The sequence below is a fragment of the Brachyhypopomus gauderio genome, chromosome 7 (assembly GCF_052324685.1).
Source record: "Brachyhypopomus gauderio isolate BG-103 chromosome 7, BGAUD_0.2, whole genome shotgun sequence".
Taxonomy (NCBI): domain Eukaryota; kingdom Metazoa; phylum Chordata; class Actinopteri; order Gymnotiformes; family Hypopomidae; genus Brachyhypopomus; species Brachyhypopomus gauderio.
In genome coordinates, this window is record NC_135217.1 from 13,260,574 (window position 1) to 13,281,922 (window position 21,349).

Below are 21,349 nucleotides of genomic sequence, written 5' to 3' on the forward strand. Positions count from 1 at the left end.
AATTTACCACGGCAGTACTTGGCTGTGATTTCAGACAAGTGTATTATGATTGCTGAGAAGACAGCTTGAACTATCACATTGCTAATCAGCTCCATTACTTTTATTAAATCCACGATATATGGAATATACAATATATTTTAGATTCCTAAGCTTGAAGACAGAGAATGAGCACACTTTAGGAAAAGGTAACCAGCATTTTTGTGGTTGGTTAGTGCAAATAATACTCAGGGCACCAAAGGAATTCACATGCTTGTTAAATGTTTATATAACATATGCTTATAAAGAAATAACGTCTTCCAGTGCTCTTTCCTCCCTTACGTATATCATAAACAAAGAAGATCGTTCTACGACAGAACATTTTTTGAGTAGGCTACATGCATCCATGTATGCTGTGAAATAACAGCCGTCAATCGTCTATTCCAAAATAGTCCGATGAGGAGCTTGTACTTGTTCCGTCGTCGCAGCCGTCGTCCAAATCCGAGAGATATGAGGTACAGTGCGGGCCGGCCAGTCTGCGGTAGTCCTGCAGCGGGACTTCAGCAAAGCCGGTGAGGTCCATGGCTCGCGGAGCGGCCTGTGAGGCAGACGCGTTCCAGCCGCCGGTCAGCCGCGTGCATATCGCACAGCCCATTGCTGCGTTCAGCTTCAACCCAGCGTGGTCGTCACATAGGCACCCCAGACATGATCACGGGCAAATGATCTACTTGTGCCGGCTCTCAGACAGTGAACTTTTCTCAGGGAACGTTTCAGGCTGTTCACACATTTGATTTGAAAACAACAGCAAAGTATTTTGGCACACGTTTAATCTTGAGGCCAATTGCATCACATCGCACTACACATATAAAGGCTCTGCTTACTCTATAGGTACCGACTCATACCTGTAAACCATCTATTAATGTCAGACCTATTAGCTTAACAAATGCAGTGCTTGGATTTGGACAATGGCATTTGTCTAACATGTGGCAGAAGTGTTTGTTTGAGGAGAGCAATAGCAGTTCCCCACAGGACAGTGAGTGAATGACTGTCTGCATGTGTTCCAAGCAGACAGAAACCTTTGGAATGTGTTGGTGTGACTGTTTGTTAGAAACCTGGCGAACCCTCGCCTGGGGCTAGTGACTATAATAACATGGCACAGAGAATAAAGTAAAGGAGGAAGTGTCTCAGGTGTCTGTGAATGGCAGTTCATGTGTTATAGGGTAATGATACCACGCCCAGTTCAGCTTTGACCTACACCACTGAGGAGGAACCGTAGCAATCTAGGTTCTTTAAGGCACATCTGCCTTTAAAGGTTCTTCAAGGAATATCTGCCTTTAAATGTTCTTCAAGGAGCATCTGCCTTTAAGGTTCTTCAAGTCTATTCAACCACTCTGGACAGGGTTGTGTTTAGCTCCAGTCCTTATTAAACAGATTATATGAGTCAAACTAGTTATGACAGATATCTGAATTGCCAGTCATGGAAGATCCTTGAAGGAATGTGCTGACCTGCAGCGTCAGTTGCTTGAATATGCTGCTGTGAGCTCTAAGGTGCCATCAGCTCACAGTCATTCAGCTTCCTGGCCTGCCTGTGGAGAGAATGGTGATACTGAGCTCAGTCTCTGGTTCTCAGGGTGGGATAGCTGGTTCCCAGTATCAGAGGTGGAAAAGAGTAAAACAAATTACAGTTCAGTAACCCCTTATAAGCCCACATTTTAGATTGTTATTTCCTGGAACTTATTTTGCACGCTTCTGATACTTACAGTGTAATCTCCAAAGATTCCAGGTGAGTAACTGCAGTATACTGTAGTAAAATATGTAGAGATAGAAACAGCCTTTCATAAGCTGTGTGAGCTGTCTGAAATGTCCTGTTCTCTCGAGATCATGTGTAATTCACTGTAATTTTGACACTCTCAACACATGTATGACGCGCAATAGTAACACTAGCTTTTGCCCTACACCTATGGCACTTGTGATTGGCTGCTGCCTCACACACCTGATTTATTTTGCTTAGGACTTCTAGGCCACTGTATGATTTCGAATAAGAACATGTCAAGAAATGACTTTAAAGTTTTTAAAATGAGCTCCTAGCTGGCATGTAGTCTCACGCTGCAGACCTCATAATGGCAGGCTGGAGTAGACAAAAAACCCAAATGCACAGCTAAAGAAGACTAATGTATTAATATACATATAGAATATACGTATATTAAATATATAATATACAGAGGATTTTCTCTGTACTTAAATAACCAGGAACACACTCGATTCCAAACACCAAACCTTTATAGTAAACAGTGGGACAACCAAATTTTGAAAGTTGGACACAATATTTGATTTAAACAGATTGCGGGGGCTGAAATAACCCAATGTAATGCAATTATTTTCTTATAGATTTACATTTAATCACATTCTATTTACTATTTCATATTTATCATGGCACCTAATCTCAGTAAACAATCTACAGTCACATAAATCACATATGTTCTGGACATGTCTGATGGAGCCATTCTTCATATATCTCACACTTTACCCACTCTTATCTTCTTGGGATCCTCTGCCACTCATGTAACCCTGTGATCCTCACAGATGTCACCGCCCTCTCTTCTTGTGATTGGCTCATTACCAAATGTGTTTTCTTTGTTTGTCATATGATTTTGTGATTGCTGGTTTTAATTTTACTATGTATGAGAAGTATTAATCACTTGTAAGGTTAAAGGTAGGTGGTTTGGACCACTTTCTTGTCTGGCTTCTTTGCCTGGTGAGAACAGAGAACAGGTTAAGAAGGACAGAGATGTGCTCTTCCCTTTACTCTTCAGTGTCGGTATCTGTCAGTTGGACAAAGGCATTCCGGTATGACCATTTCTGCCCCAACCCTCTATCAGCAAATGGGGGTGGTGTCTCTGGCCAGTGTCATGTCTGTTGTCAGAGAAAGTTCAAACAGTTCAAGTATTTGAAGGACTTGTCAGCTGGTTGGTGACAGTGGGTTATATTTGACAGATTCCACATCACAGGACATTGAAGGATTTCATAAGCTGCAGGAACTCCATGTTGTACACTTGACTGTCGTGCCAGCCCAGGGGTGTGTGTGGTCTAGGGTCTGCTTTGTCAAGCATTCTCACAAACTGCTTCCCAAATCCAGAAGTTCACCAAAGATCCATCTATTTTCCAACACATGCACAATACATGCACAAAAAAGAATGCTGGGGAGATGTTATAAAGCCTTCTGTTTTTCACTTTTGCATTCAAAATGGCCACCTGTGGCCCATAATCCCCAGCAGCACTGAAGGGAGCTAGTGCCACGATGGCCTCACCTTTCTCTTCTGATGTGATTTCAATACTTGGTTTGCCCACCATCACGCTGGCTTTTGAGGACAAGAAGTGGTCTTGTCTATCCAGTACTGACTAGCTTGTTTTGTTGTCAAGGCAGTTCCAAGGCAGTTGCCACTGCAAAGTCGGTCTTAGGTTTCTGTATATATTTGCAGTGCAATGGGAAACCTCTACTGGCCGGGGGTTTGGGACCTCCTGTGCTAAGATAAAGCAGGCTTCCCACCTGGTGTGTGTTTAAACCCTTTCACTTGAACTTTGACCCTGTGCTGTAGCGAGCTAGCAGCCATAAGTTTGGCCTGCTCTCTTCTACAATATCCTTCATTTCATTCTGTCATCATCTCATTCATGTAGGACTGCCTCACCTGGTCTTCATTCTTTATTAGGGTTCACACACACATAGTGTGGGAACCCTATTGTAATTGCTGGTATTTTTCTTATTCTTTTGCCCATTTTTTGACATAAAATGCATCGTGCAGCCTAGACCGTAATGCCTAGAAAACCCAATCTTGGCAAAAAGGTTCAGTTACCTCCAAGGACCAGATTCCCATACAGGGACCCCAAATTGGCCTGATGGTGGCGCTATAGCAGACCATATTGACTTTTTGTCCATATCTCCTACACCGTAGGTACTAGAACCAAAATTCCAGTTCCTATGCATTCCTTGACTAAATTCAATAGGACAATTAATATACAACCATTAAGCTCCGCCCACTTAGATTTCGAGTTAATTTGCATGATGTGCAAAATCACACACATCTTTGAGCGCGAACTAGTCCCTGGATTTTTCACATACGTGCACATATGTGGTATCAAAACGTTCAGAAGAGTCTGAGTCTAGTTTAAAATGTATCCAACAAAAATGCTAATTTCTTCACTACCTAGTCAGTATAAGCCAATCAAATGAGGGGGCGTAAATTCAATAGTAAATTTTGCACATATGGAACTCTAACTTAAGAAAACTTGCATGTAATGAGATGGCACTTCACAGACAGCTTCCGTGTGAGGGTCTGGGGCAGCTCGCAGTGGTTGCCATACCTCACCTGCTAGGGGGCGCTATAACATGCAAAAATTTGCCCCATGCACTCAGATTGGCCGATCCACATGAAACTTGACAGACATCATCTATGGGCCTCTGGAAACCAGGTCCTAAAGCAGACATGCCATACTTCCAAAATGGCTGACGTAATCGGCCAATCAGTGATCGGCACGCGTTTGACAGGCTTACCATTGGTCGATCTGCACGAAACCTCTTGGGTGTGGACAAGTGCACGCCCCCTATGACATAATCCAGCCGGGTGTCGATTGGCCACTGGGGGGCGCTATTGCAAAAAAAGCAAGTGTATCCCCTACATAATTCCACTTGGGAACATGCAATTGGACTCTTTTGATTCCTTGCAGTAGTGCGAACAATTTTCCCATTACATGTCCTATTAAAAAATGCACAGTTTATTTACAGTTAATAATAGTTTGAAATCATCATTTTTCATACTCCTCCTAGGATTTTCATACTATCATGTCAAGCAAAGTCTTATAATACTCTACAGAGTGTGAAATCAAAAAACAACCCAAAGATTTTGAATTTGAGGACACTTATACCTGCTAAATATTTTTTTAATGGACAGCATCGATACATATAATATTCATATTCTTAAAGCTCTTTCATATTTTACCCAATTCTGACCAAAATGCACAAGCCCATTCAGAATCCCATCCTGAACAAATTTGTCAAGTTTCATCTAAATCGGTTATCGTATGGCTCTACAGTGCAGTATTATATACAATGCATAAGAATGCATGTAAAGTCCCTCTGTCACCTTCTCCTTCTCACACGCACGCAAGCTGAAACTCACACTCTCAGTCTCTCTCACACTCTCACCCACATTCCCCCTCCCATCTCTGTGCCCTAAGTAAACATTGCTCTGGCTACCTAGATCTCTCTGTGTCTATTAACCAGGCACACACACATACAGGCACAAGCAGGCCTTCCTATAGCATTCACAATGACACTTCCCTAGCCATACCCACCCATATCTCAGTGACTAACACATGCTCATACAAACTGATATTTGGCTTCTTTTTTGTCTCTCTCTCTCACACAAACACACAGACACACACACCTTTATACCTATATGTATGTATAGTTTCTATGTATACTTATGTATGTATGTATTAGTATATGTTGTCATAGTTTCAGTACATACACTACCACACACACACACACACACACACACACACACACACACACACACACACACACACACACACACACACACTTCTACCTAAATGTATGTATAGTTTGTATGCATATCTGTCCAGTCATAACAGTCATGTCAGTCCAGTCATGTCAGTCATTTCAGTCCAGTCATATCAGTCATGTCAGTCCAGTCATGTCAGACATAAGTCATATCAGTCATGTCATTACAGTCATGCCAGTCATGTCACTCATTCCAGTTATGTCAGTCATATCAGTCATATTACTTTTGTTCATCATGCCAGTGATGTCATTTCAGTCATATCAGTTATGTCAGTCATGCCAGTCATGTCAGTCATGTAATGCCAGGCTTTGCAGACTACATTCATACTTTGAATACACGGGCAGTCATGTTAGGCGTGCAAGGTGTGCAAGGAGTGAATTAACAAAGCATAGTCTCTGGCACCCTCAATCTCTCTCTGTCTGTAATATACAGGCCCAATCATGTATAGACACAATATAGGCCTTCCTATATTGTTCACATAGATGCAGCCCTAGCCAGATGTGCTATTTCTGTGTCTCCCTTTCTGACACACGCAGATGTCATCACACACTATCTGTAGAGCACACACTGGCCAAACCCAAACAGCTTCTTTTCACTTTTAGGTCTAAAGGACCTTTTGGGCTTCCTTTTGCCTATTGAGGCCAAAATATGCCTATTTGTGTGTGAACCCGCCAATCGCCGCTTGCGGCTATATTTTTGCCATTGGACTCTGAAATATTTTTTTCAGACAATGAACTACAGATAATGCAGATAACACAAAAGCATACCTAACCAGTAGCCTAGACAAAATACTTCTATGATTTGATCTCACATTTTATAGACCAGAACTCAAATCTATGATCAACAACATACATTGCATACATGGTATATTGCTTGAGGAAGTAAGGCTAAATCAAATTCCTGGGCAGGATTTTTAGCTTTACAGTCTGAAGTACAGGTGTAGAAAATGCACACCTCGAACATGTAGCGCAGGGTTTTAAACACCTCTGGTTGTGATGAATCTCGCCACTGAAGCCAAGCATTAAGCATTAGAACGCAAAAGATCAATTAAACGCAAATCCCAAATCGCCTTGAGCGGAAGTAGGCCTACCATTTGATATGCTTAGAGAAGTTAAATGTTTACTACCGCATGTTTTTATAGCGATAATTTAACGGAAAAATGATCTTGGTCATTGGAGCTCCCCAGTTAAGCGAAAATAAAGTCAACGCATTACATTCACATTACAAATGAAATGGAAGGAAAACGTGTTTAGACGTGAACCAGTACTCTAGATATGCGATGTAAACATGTACAGAAATTTGGGAGGTGGGTTAAATTATTTAAATTAAATTGCACATAAACCAATGTCAGGGATATCAGTAATTAACATTAAAAATGAAGATGTGCTGCCCCACGTTTAGCAGAAATTAATGCCCAAACTGAGGATTCTACCATTCAGACGTGACGCTATTTGAAAACCATGATCCAGTTTTTAATTTATCGGTATTTGTCAACATGTCTACAACACAGACCGTAAGGTTTCTGATATACACAACGGTCCCGGGAGATAGGCTTCAGTATATTCTATAGGTTACAAAACCGCAAAGAGAGCCAATATGGAGGGAATTACATTCAGCTAATCGGTTGCCAGGCATATTTGATCACTAGGATCCAACAAGGTGCTGGTCTAACAGGCCTGTAACGGAGCACACACCCTTCTTGCAGAAAGCGCCCGGAGAGGTTTCCGTTAGCCACGCCAGCGCTGCACGAGCAGCTGTTTGCCGGAGGACAGTGGGAGCAGCTGTACACGCCACCGGCTGCGCGAGGACACACAACAGCCTGCTAATAGGATACTGATTACGTTAAATACAAACACTTACTTTGGGAAACTGCAGAAGACCAATGTCCAGCCGCTGACCTCTCTTATCTCGGCTTCCCATCGTCTGCCTGTAAAACGGAACGGACGGGACTCGAACCTTGATATCACTACTACTCCTGTCTCAGTGACAAGCGGGAGCGCGCGCTCACGAACGCACGCACGCTCCCGGCGGGGCGACGGTGTGGGCCGCGTGCTGCGGAGCGTTGGAAGGGACCGCAAAAGGAAGGAGAATGAGAGAAGGATGTAAGCGTGACGAATAAAGGATGGAGATGGGATTAAGGTCGGATGCTAAGTTAGAGGCTGAAATCTCTTTACTGGGATATTTGGAAAGCAATGGTAAAAAAAACAACAACAGTAGGCCTATATTTCCATGATATGCCAGATATAAAGATGAGATAAAAAAAAAAATAAGTTGTCATTTGTATCAACACTTCAAAAGCAAACATTCAAATCGATGGTACTTAAATATTCCAGACAAATCAGACAGTGTTGCACACCTTTAATAAAAACGTGAGATATTACTGGTGCTTGGTTATTAGAATGTCTGAACCTTAGATGCTTTTACACGTTGTTCTCCTTTGGTAACGTTTGGAAATAAACGAGGTGAAGAAAGAACAGGCTTTATTAGTTAACTTGTCAAGTGCACAATACACTTGAGAGACATTTATACACTCAGAATCTGAGACTGGAAAAACAACACCAGCACTAAGCTTGCAATGTGAAATGGTGGCAATTAACATCACAAGCATTAACAGACTTATCTTTGTTCCGATGTTATTTATCATTGTTGTTATTATTATTAGGTTTTGAATACCAGCTAGCAAACCATCAAGCTGTCAGTAACTGGTCCACATAGCACAACCTTTTGCTCAGGTTTATATAAATAAAATTGTGAAATGAGTAAATATTGAAATATACATGATTCAAACACGGATGGGACTCACAATTGGATCAAGCTGATACGACAGTGATGTACGGCTTGTTTCATCTATCCAACACTTACCCAACATCTCATCTGAGATGCACAATATCATGTTAACATTATATTCACCATCATCTGTAGCTGATTCGTCAGTTTGAACTGAACCGTATAATCTCCTCGAGCTGGTCCGCCTCCTTCCTTCACCTGATTGCACATGCCCATAACTGATAATAGAAACCCAAACTACCAATCAAGCGTCTAGTAATGTCGGGTTGGGAGGGGTCTGGTGTGACCAGGTCAATGGTCAACTTTGGTAAATTCAACGATGGTAAAAGGCAGGGTTAGACTGCCCAAATGTCTTTGTCCATTTCCACTGCGGGAAGCAAATTTTTGGACGTGTAGGCCTAACAGAGTCACCAACAATAGTAAATGCTGCCATGCAAACAAATATTCACTGGTTCCCTTTCACATTACGGTAACCTGGACCAAGAACGTGTAGGACAGACTACTTTAAGAAATTAATATTACAACGCAGGCCAGCTGTAAAAATGACATGTATCTCTGTGACCACCAGAGTCAGTTACAACTAAAGCAGTATGTAATATTTCAAAGGTGGCAGCTATAATGAAAATCACTGTTATTCCCTAAAATGACACCTGCCAAACCAATCTTAGTGAGCTGACAAAAATGGGTGGGAAGAGATGACATCACTTCCCTTACAGTAAACTTTAGATTTCCTATTTCACTTCTGATGTAATATGTTTGATATAGTCTGGTTCATCTTGGTCATGTGAAACATAAGTGCACATGGAATAGCATTCAACATGATCGTGCCACCGATAAATCAAAAATGGTTCAAATAAGAACTTCGCCCAACACCTTGACATGACTTAGAATGACTCACCTGAAGTGCAGGTTATTAACTATTGACTGCCAAGAGGTTACTATACAGAACAACGGCATTAGTTGCTATTAGAAGGAATCAATTTGAGATTGAGGAGTGACTCTTGATCAGCTGTAGCCGACACTGAACCTGTTCACATCTGACGTCAAGGTGAGCTCCAGAGTCCCTTTTAATACGCAGCTATTTCCAGTTTCTACTGGTTTAATCACTTTACATTAAATCCTAAGGAAGTGAGGCTTAACAGTCAGAAGACATGGGAGGACTCCACCTATGGCGGCTGACTCTGAGAGGATTTCTCTGGCTCCTCTGTGTGTGGGTTGGGGCAGTGTGTTTGCAGAACGGGAGCGCAGATGAATGCAGAGCCAGCTTCAAACATACAGTGAGTAATGCTGCTCTTTTGGAAGTCTGGTCTGCTAAATCTCCCTGGCAGTAAGTGTCTACAACCTATCGCGTCTCCTCTAGGCCACATAATGCATGTCAAACCCATCTCCCCTATTGTCAGAGAGCCGGTGTGTTTATATACACATGTATAACAGGAAAATTGGTAGGGGGTAGAAATAAGTTGTGTTTTTGAGCGTGCTGTCAGGGGCATTGAGGTAAAGGGAAGGAACCCCATTCTCCTGACCGTATGAGTGGGCTTACTCTGCATTACTGTCCAGTACAATCACCTTCTAGTCTTCTACTCTACCAGCTGTGCGTTACTAGACGTCCACGGGTTCTACAGGTGACGGGCCGCGACATTGGGGGCTCGCGCCTGCCGCTTGCGTGAAAAGCAGACGTACACATGGCGCGAACACGCTGTTCCACATTCCGGACATCCACCTACACAGGAAAGGTGAGAGGATTAGGGAAAGTCTACACCAACTACTCCTATTCAGGAATTCAAATTTCCAAACAGAGGAAGGCAAGTCAGCACTGCCAGGTATGTGCCATGGAGCATGCACGCTGAATTATTATTCTGCATTTTCCTCGCCGTGCCTACGGCCGCGCGGGGGTGTCTTACTGTCTCAGAGGGCACGGGTTTCCGCCTCGATCTTCCTTTCCCCGTGGCCGCTGGGGTCGGGGGGGTTCACGCTCTGCCGTGCGGAAATCTCCGGCCCACCGCCGTAAATCCCCAACAAGTACTGCCACGTCTCTGCGGAGATCTGTCCGTAGTCGGCCCCTGCGAGCGCGCGTCCCGGGGGGGGGGAGAGTTATTAGTGCTGCTGGCTACAGCAGAGGGGCCGGTGCATTTCTCCGATTTGAAGCGCGTACATCGAACCAGCCTCACCCTGTTTGAGCTGGACGTGGCCGGCCTTCATCACGCCGATCTTGCTGTTGTCGATCGGCCCCGGAGGCTCTTGAGCGCATGATGGAGGGAGAGAGAGAAGAGGCAGAAAGGAGATAGAGGGAAGACATGGGCAATGAGAAGGGACGAAATCAAGAGGACGGGAGGCTGTTTTAAGCAAGGAGGAGGCATAACATATGTGGGTGGTCCTGGCAAACTGGTGGTCTCAAAATGTTTGCATTATGGAAAGGGAGTGTGTGTGTGTGTGTGTGTGTGTGTGTGTGTGTGTGTGTGTGTGTGTGTGTGTGTGACTGTGTCAGAGCAAGAGAGAAATTCAGCAGGGACGGCAGTGTTTGGAGATAACAGTGCGGCTGCTTATAGTTCACTTAAGAAACGCCGATGCTTCTGCCTCCTGGGGGCCTCTAGGCACAGTATTCTAGCGCAGGGTATAGCCATACAGAACCAGAACTAGACCTATATTCTCACATGCAGTGCATTTGAGGCCTAGCAAAAACCAACCTGCATTCTTCACATTTAAGAGATTCCTGCTATAAAGGCACTGAGTGAGAAACCCAAATGCCCTTGTTGCTCTGATAATCTTCCAGTTCTTCCTATTATTACTTTCAGTGCTTCCTGAACATAACTATATCTATATTAAAACATCTCCTAGTTATACATCCAACAGTAAACCACAGGTGGACTGACGTTCAGTCGGTCAGAGCAGCCATGTGCGCTGGTCCCGCTGACACCCGAGCTTCAAGGGCACTGCACACTCTTCCTGTGGCTGTGCAGAGGAAGGGCCCGCTTCACTAAACACGGGTCCTGCTGCCCCGAGGGCCTTCATGGCGATTCACGCGTGACCGAGATGCCGTCGGTGCGGGTACCGTTGTCTTTGCCCTTGACGAAGCTCTCCCACTCCCGGAACCACTGCATGCTGATGCACAGGATGACAGCTGGGGCTTCCTCAGCCTGGAACTCCTTATTGAGCTGGAGAGAGAGAGAGAGAGAGAGAGAGAGAGAGAGAGAGAGAGAGAGAGAGAGAGAGAGAGAGAGAGAGAGAGAGAGAGAGAGAGAGAGAGAGAGAGAGAGAGAGAGAGAGAGGGAGAGAGAGAGAGAGAGAAAGGGAGAGAGAGAAAGGGAGAGAGAGAGAGAGAGAGGGAGAGAGAGAGAAAAGAAACCAGAGATATGGAAGGTTTATCTGATCCTTTCCACAAACCGAGGAAAACGTACACAAATAGATGGAAGACAAACAAACACCACATACTCAGGCATACAGTTTCCCAAATGTGTTTGAATAGGGGTGAGTGTACACACGTGAGAACATTCCTGTGTTTATGTGTGACAACGAGACAGTGTGTGTGTGTGTGTGTGTGTGTGTCCTCTTCCCCTCACATCCATTCTAAAAGCACTCTTCTCTCACCTTGATGAACGTGTCGATCTCCACCTTCCTGCGCTTAGCCACCGCCTCAATCTCCACTTGGCAGATGGAGCACACATACAGGTGGTTAACGGCGGGCCCGCCCCCGAACCTGCGCCAGAGGAAGCCACATCCGCGTTAGTCCCACCCACCCAGCCCCCCCCCCCCCGAACCTGCGCCAGAGGAAGCCACATCCGCGTTAGTCCCACCCACCCAGCCCCCCCAATCGAGTGACACTAGTGTGACTCAGTCACCACTCACCTGTTGTAGAGGTATTCCCACACGTTCTGGGGCAGGATCACAACCAGGTCGTCGATGTAGTGATACTTGTTAGGGGGGATTCCTGCAAAACATGGCAACTCCCGTGAGCATCTTTTCAACAACTTAAAGCAACTGGATATGAGATTCTGCTTTTAACGATGAAATATTCCAATATTCTTCCAGTTGCATCTAAGTTTTGCTAAAACCTATTAGGTCAATGCAAGCAAATTTCATTAAAACATCAAAGACAAGTGTGACATGGATGCTGAGTAGGGGTGTGTGTGTGTGTGTGTGTGTGTGTGTGTGTGTGTGTGTGTGTGTGTGTGTGTGTGTGTGTGAGCTACATCTGTACCTCCGTGCTGACACAGGAAGGTATGGTTAGAGATGGGTCCTGGTTCAGTGAAGGTGTTGAATTTGTTGAGCCATTCTCTGGAGATATAGAACTGCAGGAGACTGGGCTCTTTCAGATTGGCCAGAGCTATGACCTTCTGTCTCTCCCTCACCGACTCCTCACTGCTCTTTCTGAGAGAGAGAGAGAGAGAGAGAGAGAGAGAGAGAGGATTTTAATGGGAGGTCGGGTCTCTGGGGTCCGTCTGAACCGATCCCTCACCTATAAAAGAGCACGTAGGCCTCGGCGTTCTGCACCACCGTTTCGTGGACCTCCGTCACGTACTGGTCATCAAACTCGTACCACTGGCCGTTAATGACGTTCTGACAGTACGCTGTGTAGTGTCCACCTAGGGAAAAGAAAAGGACGCCTCAGCACGCTGCGATCTAGCGCCCTCTGGAGTTTGCAGTCACCCTCCAAGACACCTGCATCTCACGTTCCCACTACATTAAACAACTTTCGGGTTCTGAGAAACGCCAGGAGGGGTCGGACTCACTGCCTGCGGTGCCATGGTGACAGATGACGGAGAGCAGGTCGTAGGTCGTGACCTGCGAGGAGCTCTCCTTGGCCAGGAAAGGTCGCAGCTCCAGACCCTCCAGGGGGAAGGAGACATGGCTGCTGATCTTGAACGAGTACATCACCTCATGGCGGAACCGCTTCAGGTGGACACACAGAATCTGCGGGAGGGAACGCAATGTTTAAACTGGTGTGGCTCTCTCAGCCTCAGCAAGTAATAATACATTTTTTTTACCAAGATCGAAAGGAGACACTCGCCTCTGGTAGCCGCAGGACTTTACAATACTTCACGCCATTTCTCAACCTGCGGAAATGAACAAATTCATTTTGTTTTCAGATGTTCTCACTTTCTGACAAATGAACGTTTAAAAACGTTCATTTGCTACATTAGTACAGTAAACCATGATTACAAAACGAATGTGTTACGTTTATGGAGGCACTCACTTTTTACACCGCTCACAGCTGTACATGTTGTCCCCTTAAAAGAAGAACATTCAGAGCTTTAGAGGCATTTGGTGTGAGAGCAGACAAGCAGGGCAGAGGTGTGTGGTAGAGCAGAGGTGTGTGGTAGAGCAGAGGTGTGTGGCAGAGGTGTGTGGCAGGGCAGAGGTGTGTGGCGGAGCAGAGGTGTGTGGCGGAGCAGAGGTGTGTGTTAGAGCAGAGGTGTGTGGCAGGGCAGAGGTGTGTGGCGGAGCAGAGGTGTGTGGCGGGGCAGAGGTGTGTGGCGGAGCAGAGGTGTGTGGCGGGGCAGAGGTGTGTGGCGGGGCAGAGGTGTGTGGCGGAGCAGAGGTGTGTGGCGGAGCAGAGGTGTGTGGCGGGGCAGAGGTGTGTGGCGGGGCAGAGGTGTGTGGCGGAGCAGAGGTGTGTGGCGGAGCAGAGGTGTGTGGCGGAGCAGAGGTGTGTGGCGGAGCAGAGGTGTGTGGCAGGGCAGAGGTGTGTGGCGGGGCAGAGGTGTGTGGCGGGGCAGAGGTGTGTGTTAGAGCAGAGGTGTGTGTTAGAGCAGAGGTGTGTGGCAGGGCAGAGGTGTGTGGCGGGGCAGAGGTGTGTGGCGGGGCAGAGGTGTGTGGCGGGGCAGAGGTGTGTGGCGGAGCAGAGGTGTGTGGCAGAGGTGTGTGGCGGAGCAGAGGTGTGTGGCAGAGGTGTGTGGCGGGGCAGAGGTGTGTGGCAGAGGTGTGTGGCGGGGCAGAGGTGTGTGGCAGAGGTGTGTGGCGGGGCAGAGGTGTGTGGCGGGGCAGAGGTGTGTGGCAGAGGTGTGTGGCGGGGCAGAGGTGTGTGGCGGGGCAGAGGTGTGTGGTAGAGCAGAGGTGTGTGGCGGGGCAGAGGTGTGTGGTAGAGCAGAGGTGTGTGGCGGGGCAGAGGTGTGTGGCGGGGCAGAGGTGTGTGGTAGAGCAGAGGTGTGTGGCGGGGCAGAGGTGTGTGGCGGGGCAGAGGTGTGTGGTAGAGCAGAGGTGTGTGGCAGCTGGAGTCTGTTTCACCTTTGAGCTCATCAGCAGCGAAGAACGCAGCCAGACAGTCCTCCAGCGTTACCATGGGACCCCAGAACCAGCTGGGGATGCAAGACACTACGAACCTGCACAGGACACACACGTGTGTGCGCACGCACGCACGCATGCACACACACACACACACACACACACACACACACACACACACACACACACACACACTTTAAGGGAAAGACACTAAAATTATTTTAATTATTGTACCGTCTCTCATTCTCTGTTTTACCTCTCTCACTCAGTCTCACCCCCATCTCTCACTCCCTCTCAGTCTCACCTCCATCTCCCACTCCCTCTCAGTCTCACCTCCATCTCTCACCCCCTCTGTCTCACCTCCATCTCTCACCCCCCCTCTGTCTCACCTCCATCTCTCACTCCCTCTCAGTCTCACCTCCATCTCTAACCCCCCCTCTGTCTCACCTCCATCTCTAACCCCCCCTCTGTCTCACCTCCATCTCTCACCCCCTCTGTCTCACCTCCATCTCTCACCCCCCCTCTGTCTCACCTCCATCTCTCACTCCCTCTCAGTCTCACCTCCATCTCACCCCCCCTCTGTCTCACCTCCATCTCACCCCCCCTCTGTCTCACCTCCATCTCTAACCCCCCCTCGGTCTCACCTCCATCTCTCACCCCCTCTGTCTCACCTCCATCTCTCACTCCCTCTCAGTCTCACCTCCATCTCACCCCCCCTGTCTCACCTCCATCTCTAACCCCCCCTCTGTCTCACCTCCATCTCTCACCCCCCCTCTGTCTCACCTCCATCTCTCACTCCCTCTCAGTCTCACCTCCGTATTGAATCCATGATGTAGGAGATCCAGCCCTGCGTGGCGTAGGTGTCTGTGCACACCCCCGTCTTGGCCGGCGTGCTCTGGTGTATGGAGGAGTGGAGCTTGGCCAGGTCCTCCTTCCCTGGGATGGGCAGAGACAGATCCTGAAACGTCTCCACCGTGGTGGACACCTGGAGAGATGGACAATGCCATTAATGTCCCAAACTAGCAGTGTTTTAGGGTCTTATGAACAAACGTTGGTGCTGCCCTCTAGTGGTCAGCGCTGCATGCACCCTCACTCACCCGGTCGCATGTCAAACACTGCACCAGGCTGAGGATGGAGCCATCAAAGATGTCTGAAATTACACTGCGGAAACGGGGCTGCTTCTTCTTCTTGGTCCCCAGGGGCATCTGAGCTGTGGGTTGAACAAGAGAGTGGGGCTGTGGGAAATGTAGTGTGTGATAAGAACTACAGAGTGTTTTAAGTTGGTCTGGTGTAACAGTATGTTTATAACACTGAGCGTAAATGTGAAGACCTTTCTTGAAGGTGTAGGCAGGGCTGGCTCTCAGTGGGCTGGACCTGGGCGGGGTGCTGGACAGTTTTGAGTGAAGTTCCTGCACACTGTGGGCGGGGCTACAAGGACGGGAGGCGGGGCGATGCATGGAGGCCTCATTATCAGGTTCTGCCAGAAGAAAACAAGAATCAGCTACTATATGAGTATATCTCAAGATACTCAGGTCCTCTTGGTAGAAAACATTACTTAATCAGCTCTAACAGAAATTATTCCATAAGTATTATGATGCGAATGTGCTTCTTTATTCTAAAAGATTTACAAAGCAGTAGAACTGCTATAGCCAAATCCTTTCATGTGGTATGCAGTGTAACTGGCTGTGTAAGGCCTACATGTGTGAGTGTACGTGTACCCGTGTGTCCGTCAGATCGTCCAGGCCTGGCTGGCCCCGCCCTCTCCCCGCCCCCATCCATCTGCTCGTCCTGTGCGGCGGTGTCCACATCGGCGTCCTCGTCCGGCTCGGCCGTCCTCTCCTCGCTGCCCTCCTCTCTCCTCCTGTCCTTCAGCCTCTCCTTCTCGGAGATCCCGCCGCCCACCCGCGGCCCCGCGCACTCGTCCTGGATCAGGAGCTCCGCCTCCCCTCCGCTCGCCCCGCCCCCTCCCCGCTCCCCGTCGCCCCTCTCGCTCCCCGAGCCCGAGTCGCACGAGAGGAAGTCGTCCTCGGAGGGGCTGCGATCGCCGCCGCCGTGTCCCCGTCCGTCTCGCTCGGGGTCGGCATCTGCGGCGCTGCCGACGGTAAGAGGTTCCTTCAGTTCCTCGTGCAGCTGGTCCATCAGACAGCGCAAGAACTCCTGAGTGTCCTGCAGGACAAACAGCGTGTCAACTCCCTGCCCTGACACGCGTATGGGAGCCACTGTGTGTCAAGCAAATGCTGACTGGCTATCTGGTAGTCACGAGAAAATAATCAAACCTGACCCAAACCAAACTAGTGAGAAAACCAAAAAGAGCAGACTGTGGATCCGTCATCAGAAGAGGTTCAGCATTACATTTATATATTCACACGAAGCTTGTGATGATTTTCCCTACACTGCCTCCAGTACTCAGTTAGGGTTTTAGTCATTCTCTTCTCAGATTGTCTTCTTTGCTCATTTCTTGCACATTCTGATTGGGACGCTGCCCTTCTGTGAACTGCAGACATTTGAGGATGCTGGCTGACAACTATGGGACATCTGCGTGTGCATATCTGTGAACATGTGCAGAAGTATAATCCAGGCTTTAGTGAGAGTGTGTGTGTGTACTGAAGAACAAGTTAGTGTGCCTACACATGCCAGATCTTGGCTTTGTGAGAAAAACTGTGCTTTGCGCTTTTGTGAGTTCCTCACAAACCTGCTGAGCGTAGCCTCGAAACATAGGATTCACCAGTTTGATGCCATGAAACAGATTAGTGGGGACCACATAACTGGGCCTAGACAGAGAGGAGAATGACACAGAACACAGAATGAAGCAGTAGACCATGGAGCTTAAAAAAGGAGACTGAAAGAATGAGAACATGTGGGTCAGAAGGTCGCAACGCCCATTTATTATGATGATCGGTCTTCATTAGAGCACCCAAATTAGAGCCCTTATTAACCCTAGGTGAATTGTATTACTCTTGTGTGTATGTGTTGTACTCTACCGTTTCTTGTGCCAGAGCTCAGAGATGAGTTTCTGATAGCTTTTGCACAGTGCAGGCTTCTTATCTGTACGAACCAACCCACTGCAGTCCAGGAAAAACTGAGTCAAAGGTGGGCTATAGTAGGAAAGAGAGGGGAGGCACACGGTTATCATCATACGTTTCAGGCGCCTTTCAAACAGAATGTAAAATGATCTGTTGTTGAATTCCAATCTATCAGGTCCAGTTTGTTCAGCTGGGATCCCTAACGGAGGATCAGCGGAGGGGAACCGACCAGTTGGACAGGGCCTGCAGGGCTGCGTTCATGTAGCATGAATTTCCGATGTTCTTCATCCCTGTAAGACCTGAGGAAAAGAACACGGGTAGAGGAACAAATGGTGTGGGTACGGCAAAACCAGGAGGAGCATGAACAACTCTCTCTTTCACTCCCTCATCCCTCACTTCACCTTCTCTACATTCAGTATAAATCACATCTGCTTTCAGGAACATCCTGGGTACAGGAGGTAGAGATTTTTTAATCTAAATGTACATTTATTACAGGGTGTCCCTACCTCGTGGCTTCAGCTCGTCTTCCTCAGACTCCGAGCCGTCTTCGTCGGCCACGGCGATGGGCACCGCCTTCAATGGGTGACACACGTTCTGGGGAGGAGGGTCCTGGGAGGGAAATTAAATCAAAATGCTACTTGTACATCAGCACCATGTAATGCCACCCACCTCCACAAATGCACAAATAAATACATAAATAGTCAAAATAGTCAGAGAAAAAACATGCAAGACTTCCTGGTCTTTCATAGCTCTTTAAAATGTTCTTAATTGGGGTTTTCAGAGCAAATAGCATTTGGAAGTCTCACTGAAGGTGGTAGTTACAGGTGTGACCTTTTGACATGAACGCAAATGATGAAATGATAACTTTGTTTTTAAAACGATTTCATATTTGCAGATGAAGGGCACAAAAGAAATAGGAGACATTCTAAAAAGCCTCACAGGGGCTCAGGCACAGATGGGCAGCCTGTACCTGGTCAATCACTTTGTGGCGATGAGTCACCATCACTGGCACCATGGGCCTCTGCTCCAGGAACACCTCCCTCTCACACACGTAACACCACACCCTGAACGTGGTCAGGTTCACCGTCAGATTGTGCTTCTTCACCTACAGACAGACAAACAGATAAGCAGTCACCTGGATCGCTTAAACAGCACCGAAAGGCAGGCAGAGCAATGCATGAATGGCCACGTGCATTGTTTGGTGTTACCTGTGCGTGTGTGGTGCTGTGATCTGAGTAAGACTCTCCACAGCCTACATAGGGACAGTCACACTATAGGAACAAGAAAACATTACTTATCAACAATAGCAATATGATAAATTCTATTTGTACTTAAGTGCTAGTGTAGTGTGTATTATATATAAGCGAAATGAAAGTACAACATAGCAAAATCTTAGACAAACTGTGGCTATGTCTTCAGTGTGTCAAAGGCCAAATATTTACTTCTAGAACCAAAACCTCCATTTACTTCCTCACCTGCAGACATGCCCAGAGGTTGGGACCGCCCACTCCACATGATTGACATGTGCCCTTAAGCAAAAGAAAAGCAATGGATAACACTGAAATTTATATCACATCCATGCCCTCTGGTTGGATCACACTGCTGCTGCTTGTAGATTAAAAAAGAACTTGATTTGAAGGCTTCAGTACATTTGATCCATGTTTTTGTAAATACTAAAACATTTCTAACCGACTGAGCACTTGGTCATGGCACCTGTCTCCTAGGAAAGGGAGAAGAGTTGAAGACGAAAGATCTGCAGGAACTAATCCTTTAGGAACTACGATGAAATATTATACCTTGGATTTCTGTAGAAGTTCCTCCTTGGTCACTTCACCTATGGAATCCAGGTGAGGGCAAACATCTCCGTTGTCCGTCATCTTGTGGTTCTGATGTGACTCAATCTAAATGGAGAAACAAAGCACCACGATTAAAGAATAATGTCGCATGACAGATCATCTGTAAGAACTCGGTCTAACTATACTCCAGTATTTGGAAAGGCACCATGTGGCCAAAAGTATGGGCACACGCTTAATTAATGAGTTCAGACGATTCAGCCACACCCATTGTAACAGGTGTATAAATTCAAGCACCCAGCAAAGCTATTTCCATCTGGCAGTAGAGCAGGTTGTAGTGAAGAGCTTGGCCACTTCAGTACGGTGCTGTCATGGGGTTTGCCATAAAGTTAATTTACAAACATTTTGCCCAGCTAGATGTTCCCTGGTCAAATCCAGTCCTACCATTGTGATGTGGAAGCATTCAGGAGCAACAACACATTGGGATACCAAGCAAAGAGCAGGACAGCTGAGTACTAAATCAATAATTCTTGCCTTTCTCTGAGATATCACTCATTACAGTGTGCCAAACTGCCTTGTTTATGAAATTGCCTTACATGGTGGAACCACTGTAAACAACCCTATGAATACTACACACAATGCCAAGCACTGGCCGGAGTGGTGAACCCTAGTGACACCACTGGATTCTGGGACAGTGGAAATGTGTTCTCTGGAGTGATGAATCATGCTTCACTGTCCACCAGTCTGGAGCTAATCTGGGGTATCATGGGATAATGCACTGGGCTTGTCTTTCACAGTTTGGGCTAGGCTCCTTAAAATCAGTGAGGGTTAATGTTAATGCTACAGCATTTAAAGGCAGTTCAGTCAGTTTAATGCCTCCAACAGCAGTTTGAGGAAAGCCTGACATCAAGATGTCCACATACATTTGGCCACATAGTGTATGATACATTACAAACAGTGTGCACCCATATAGCAAATGGACGCAGGCGTTACTTTAAAAGTGCTGTTTCATTCGCCTGGCATGGTTACGTAGTGCGGGGAGCGATGAGCACTGGAACCATAGACAGCTTCCATTTCTTAATGACACATGACGTGGGCTACTATATGTCAACATGTACTAACAATTAATTACGTGACATAAAAGATGGAAGGGAAATATTTATATCTGGTATATCTGGTAGATATTGCTGCTCCTGGGTGATGACACTGATAATAAAAGCACACTTGAAAATATAAAGCTAGCTACCTAGCCATCTAACCAGCTATGTCACGTATACGTAACTACGAGCAACGTTATTACTAATTAGCTACGTAGCTAGCTTAACCAAACCAGCTATGTTTGACAAAGTAGCCACCTGTGCTAAACGACCAACTGGAGCTTTAGCTCACCGAAATATCTTTAACCTGGCTAGTTATTTACCAACACTACCCCAAATCCCTTTAAAACATCCAAACAGCAAAAGCCATTAGTTAGCTACCCAGCAAAAGCCTCTCGTAGTGAACATAAAACACGATGACACTCGTCCTCAGACACGTCGTATGTAAGACGGAGCAGTTACCTCCTCAGCGCAAACCGTCGAAACACTCGTACGCGCTCATTTTAGGCCAAACGTCAGATTACTTTAGCCTCCTGTAGCGCTGGCCAGCTAACTAGTTATCTAACCTAACGCGGACTAGCAACAAAAGCGAAGATGCCCCAGCCCGCTCCGCCTCCTCCCGGCGGCGGCAGCATGGTTTACGTCAGGCATGTTGTGCTCCGTGTCAGCTCGCTGGCATTCGCTGGAGCTTCGCCGTCGTTTCTGTCGAGTGAAATGTTGTCTACTATCCCACAAAACATGACTTTGGGATCATTTAGGCACATTTCAAATTAATACGATTAATTATCTATATATGCAACGACCTAGGATCGGCCGTATTCACTTCTGAATTTACAGCCATCAGTACGTAACGAAAGTATGACAGACCCAGGATC

At 46.7% G+C, this 21,349-nt stretch overlaps 1 protein-coding gene across 2 annotated transcripts; it reads right to left on the reverse strand.

Moving 5' to 3' along the window:
- Positions 1–241: 241 nt before the first annotated feature.
- On the reverse strand, positions 242–21,334 carry usp20 (ubiquitin specific peptidase 20). 2 transcript variants are annotated; one of them, XM_077011887.1, is made up of 27 exons: positions 20,937–21,334; positions 19,381–19,485; positions 19,060–19,113; positions 18,793–18,855; positions 18,555–18,689; positions 18,091–18,193; positions 17,814–17,883; positions 17,543–17,656; positions 17,254–17,332; positions 16,280–16,727; positions 15,892–16,038; positions 15,659–15,771; positions 15,374–15,546; positions 14,565–14,659; positions 13,534–13,567; positions 13,348–13,393; positions 13,070–13,250; positions 12,796–12,922; positions 12,538–12,707; positions 12,186–12,267; positions 11,928–12,036; positions 11,392–11,494; positions 10,511–10,579; positions 10,244–10,402; positions 7,416–10,062; positions 1,483–1,562; positions 242–1,395 (listed from the first exon to the last, which is right to left on the reverse strand). In XM_077011887.1, the coding sequence occupies exons 2-24, from the start codon at positions 19,459–19,461 to the stop codon at positions 10,248–10,250; spliced, it is 2,751 nt and encodes a 916-aa protein (XP_076868002.1). In that variant the 5' UTR covers positions 19,462–19,485; positions 20,937–21,334; the 3' UTR covers positions 242–1,395; positions 1,483–1,562; positions 7,416–10,062; positions 10,244–10,247. The 2 variants fall into 2 exon arrangements, with proteins under 2 accessions (XP_076868002.1, XP_076868000.1); XM_077011885.1 differs by having other exon boundaries at positions 242–1,562.
- Positions 21,335–21,349: the final 15 nt, after the last annotated feature.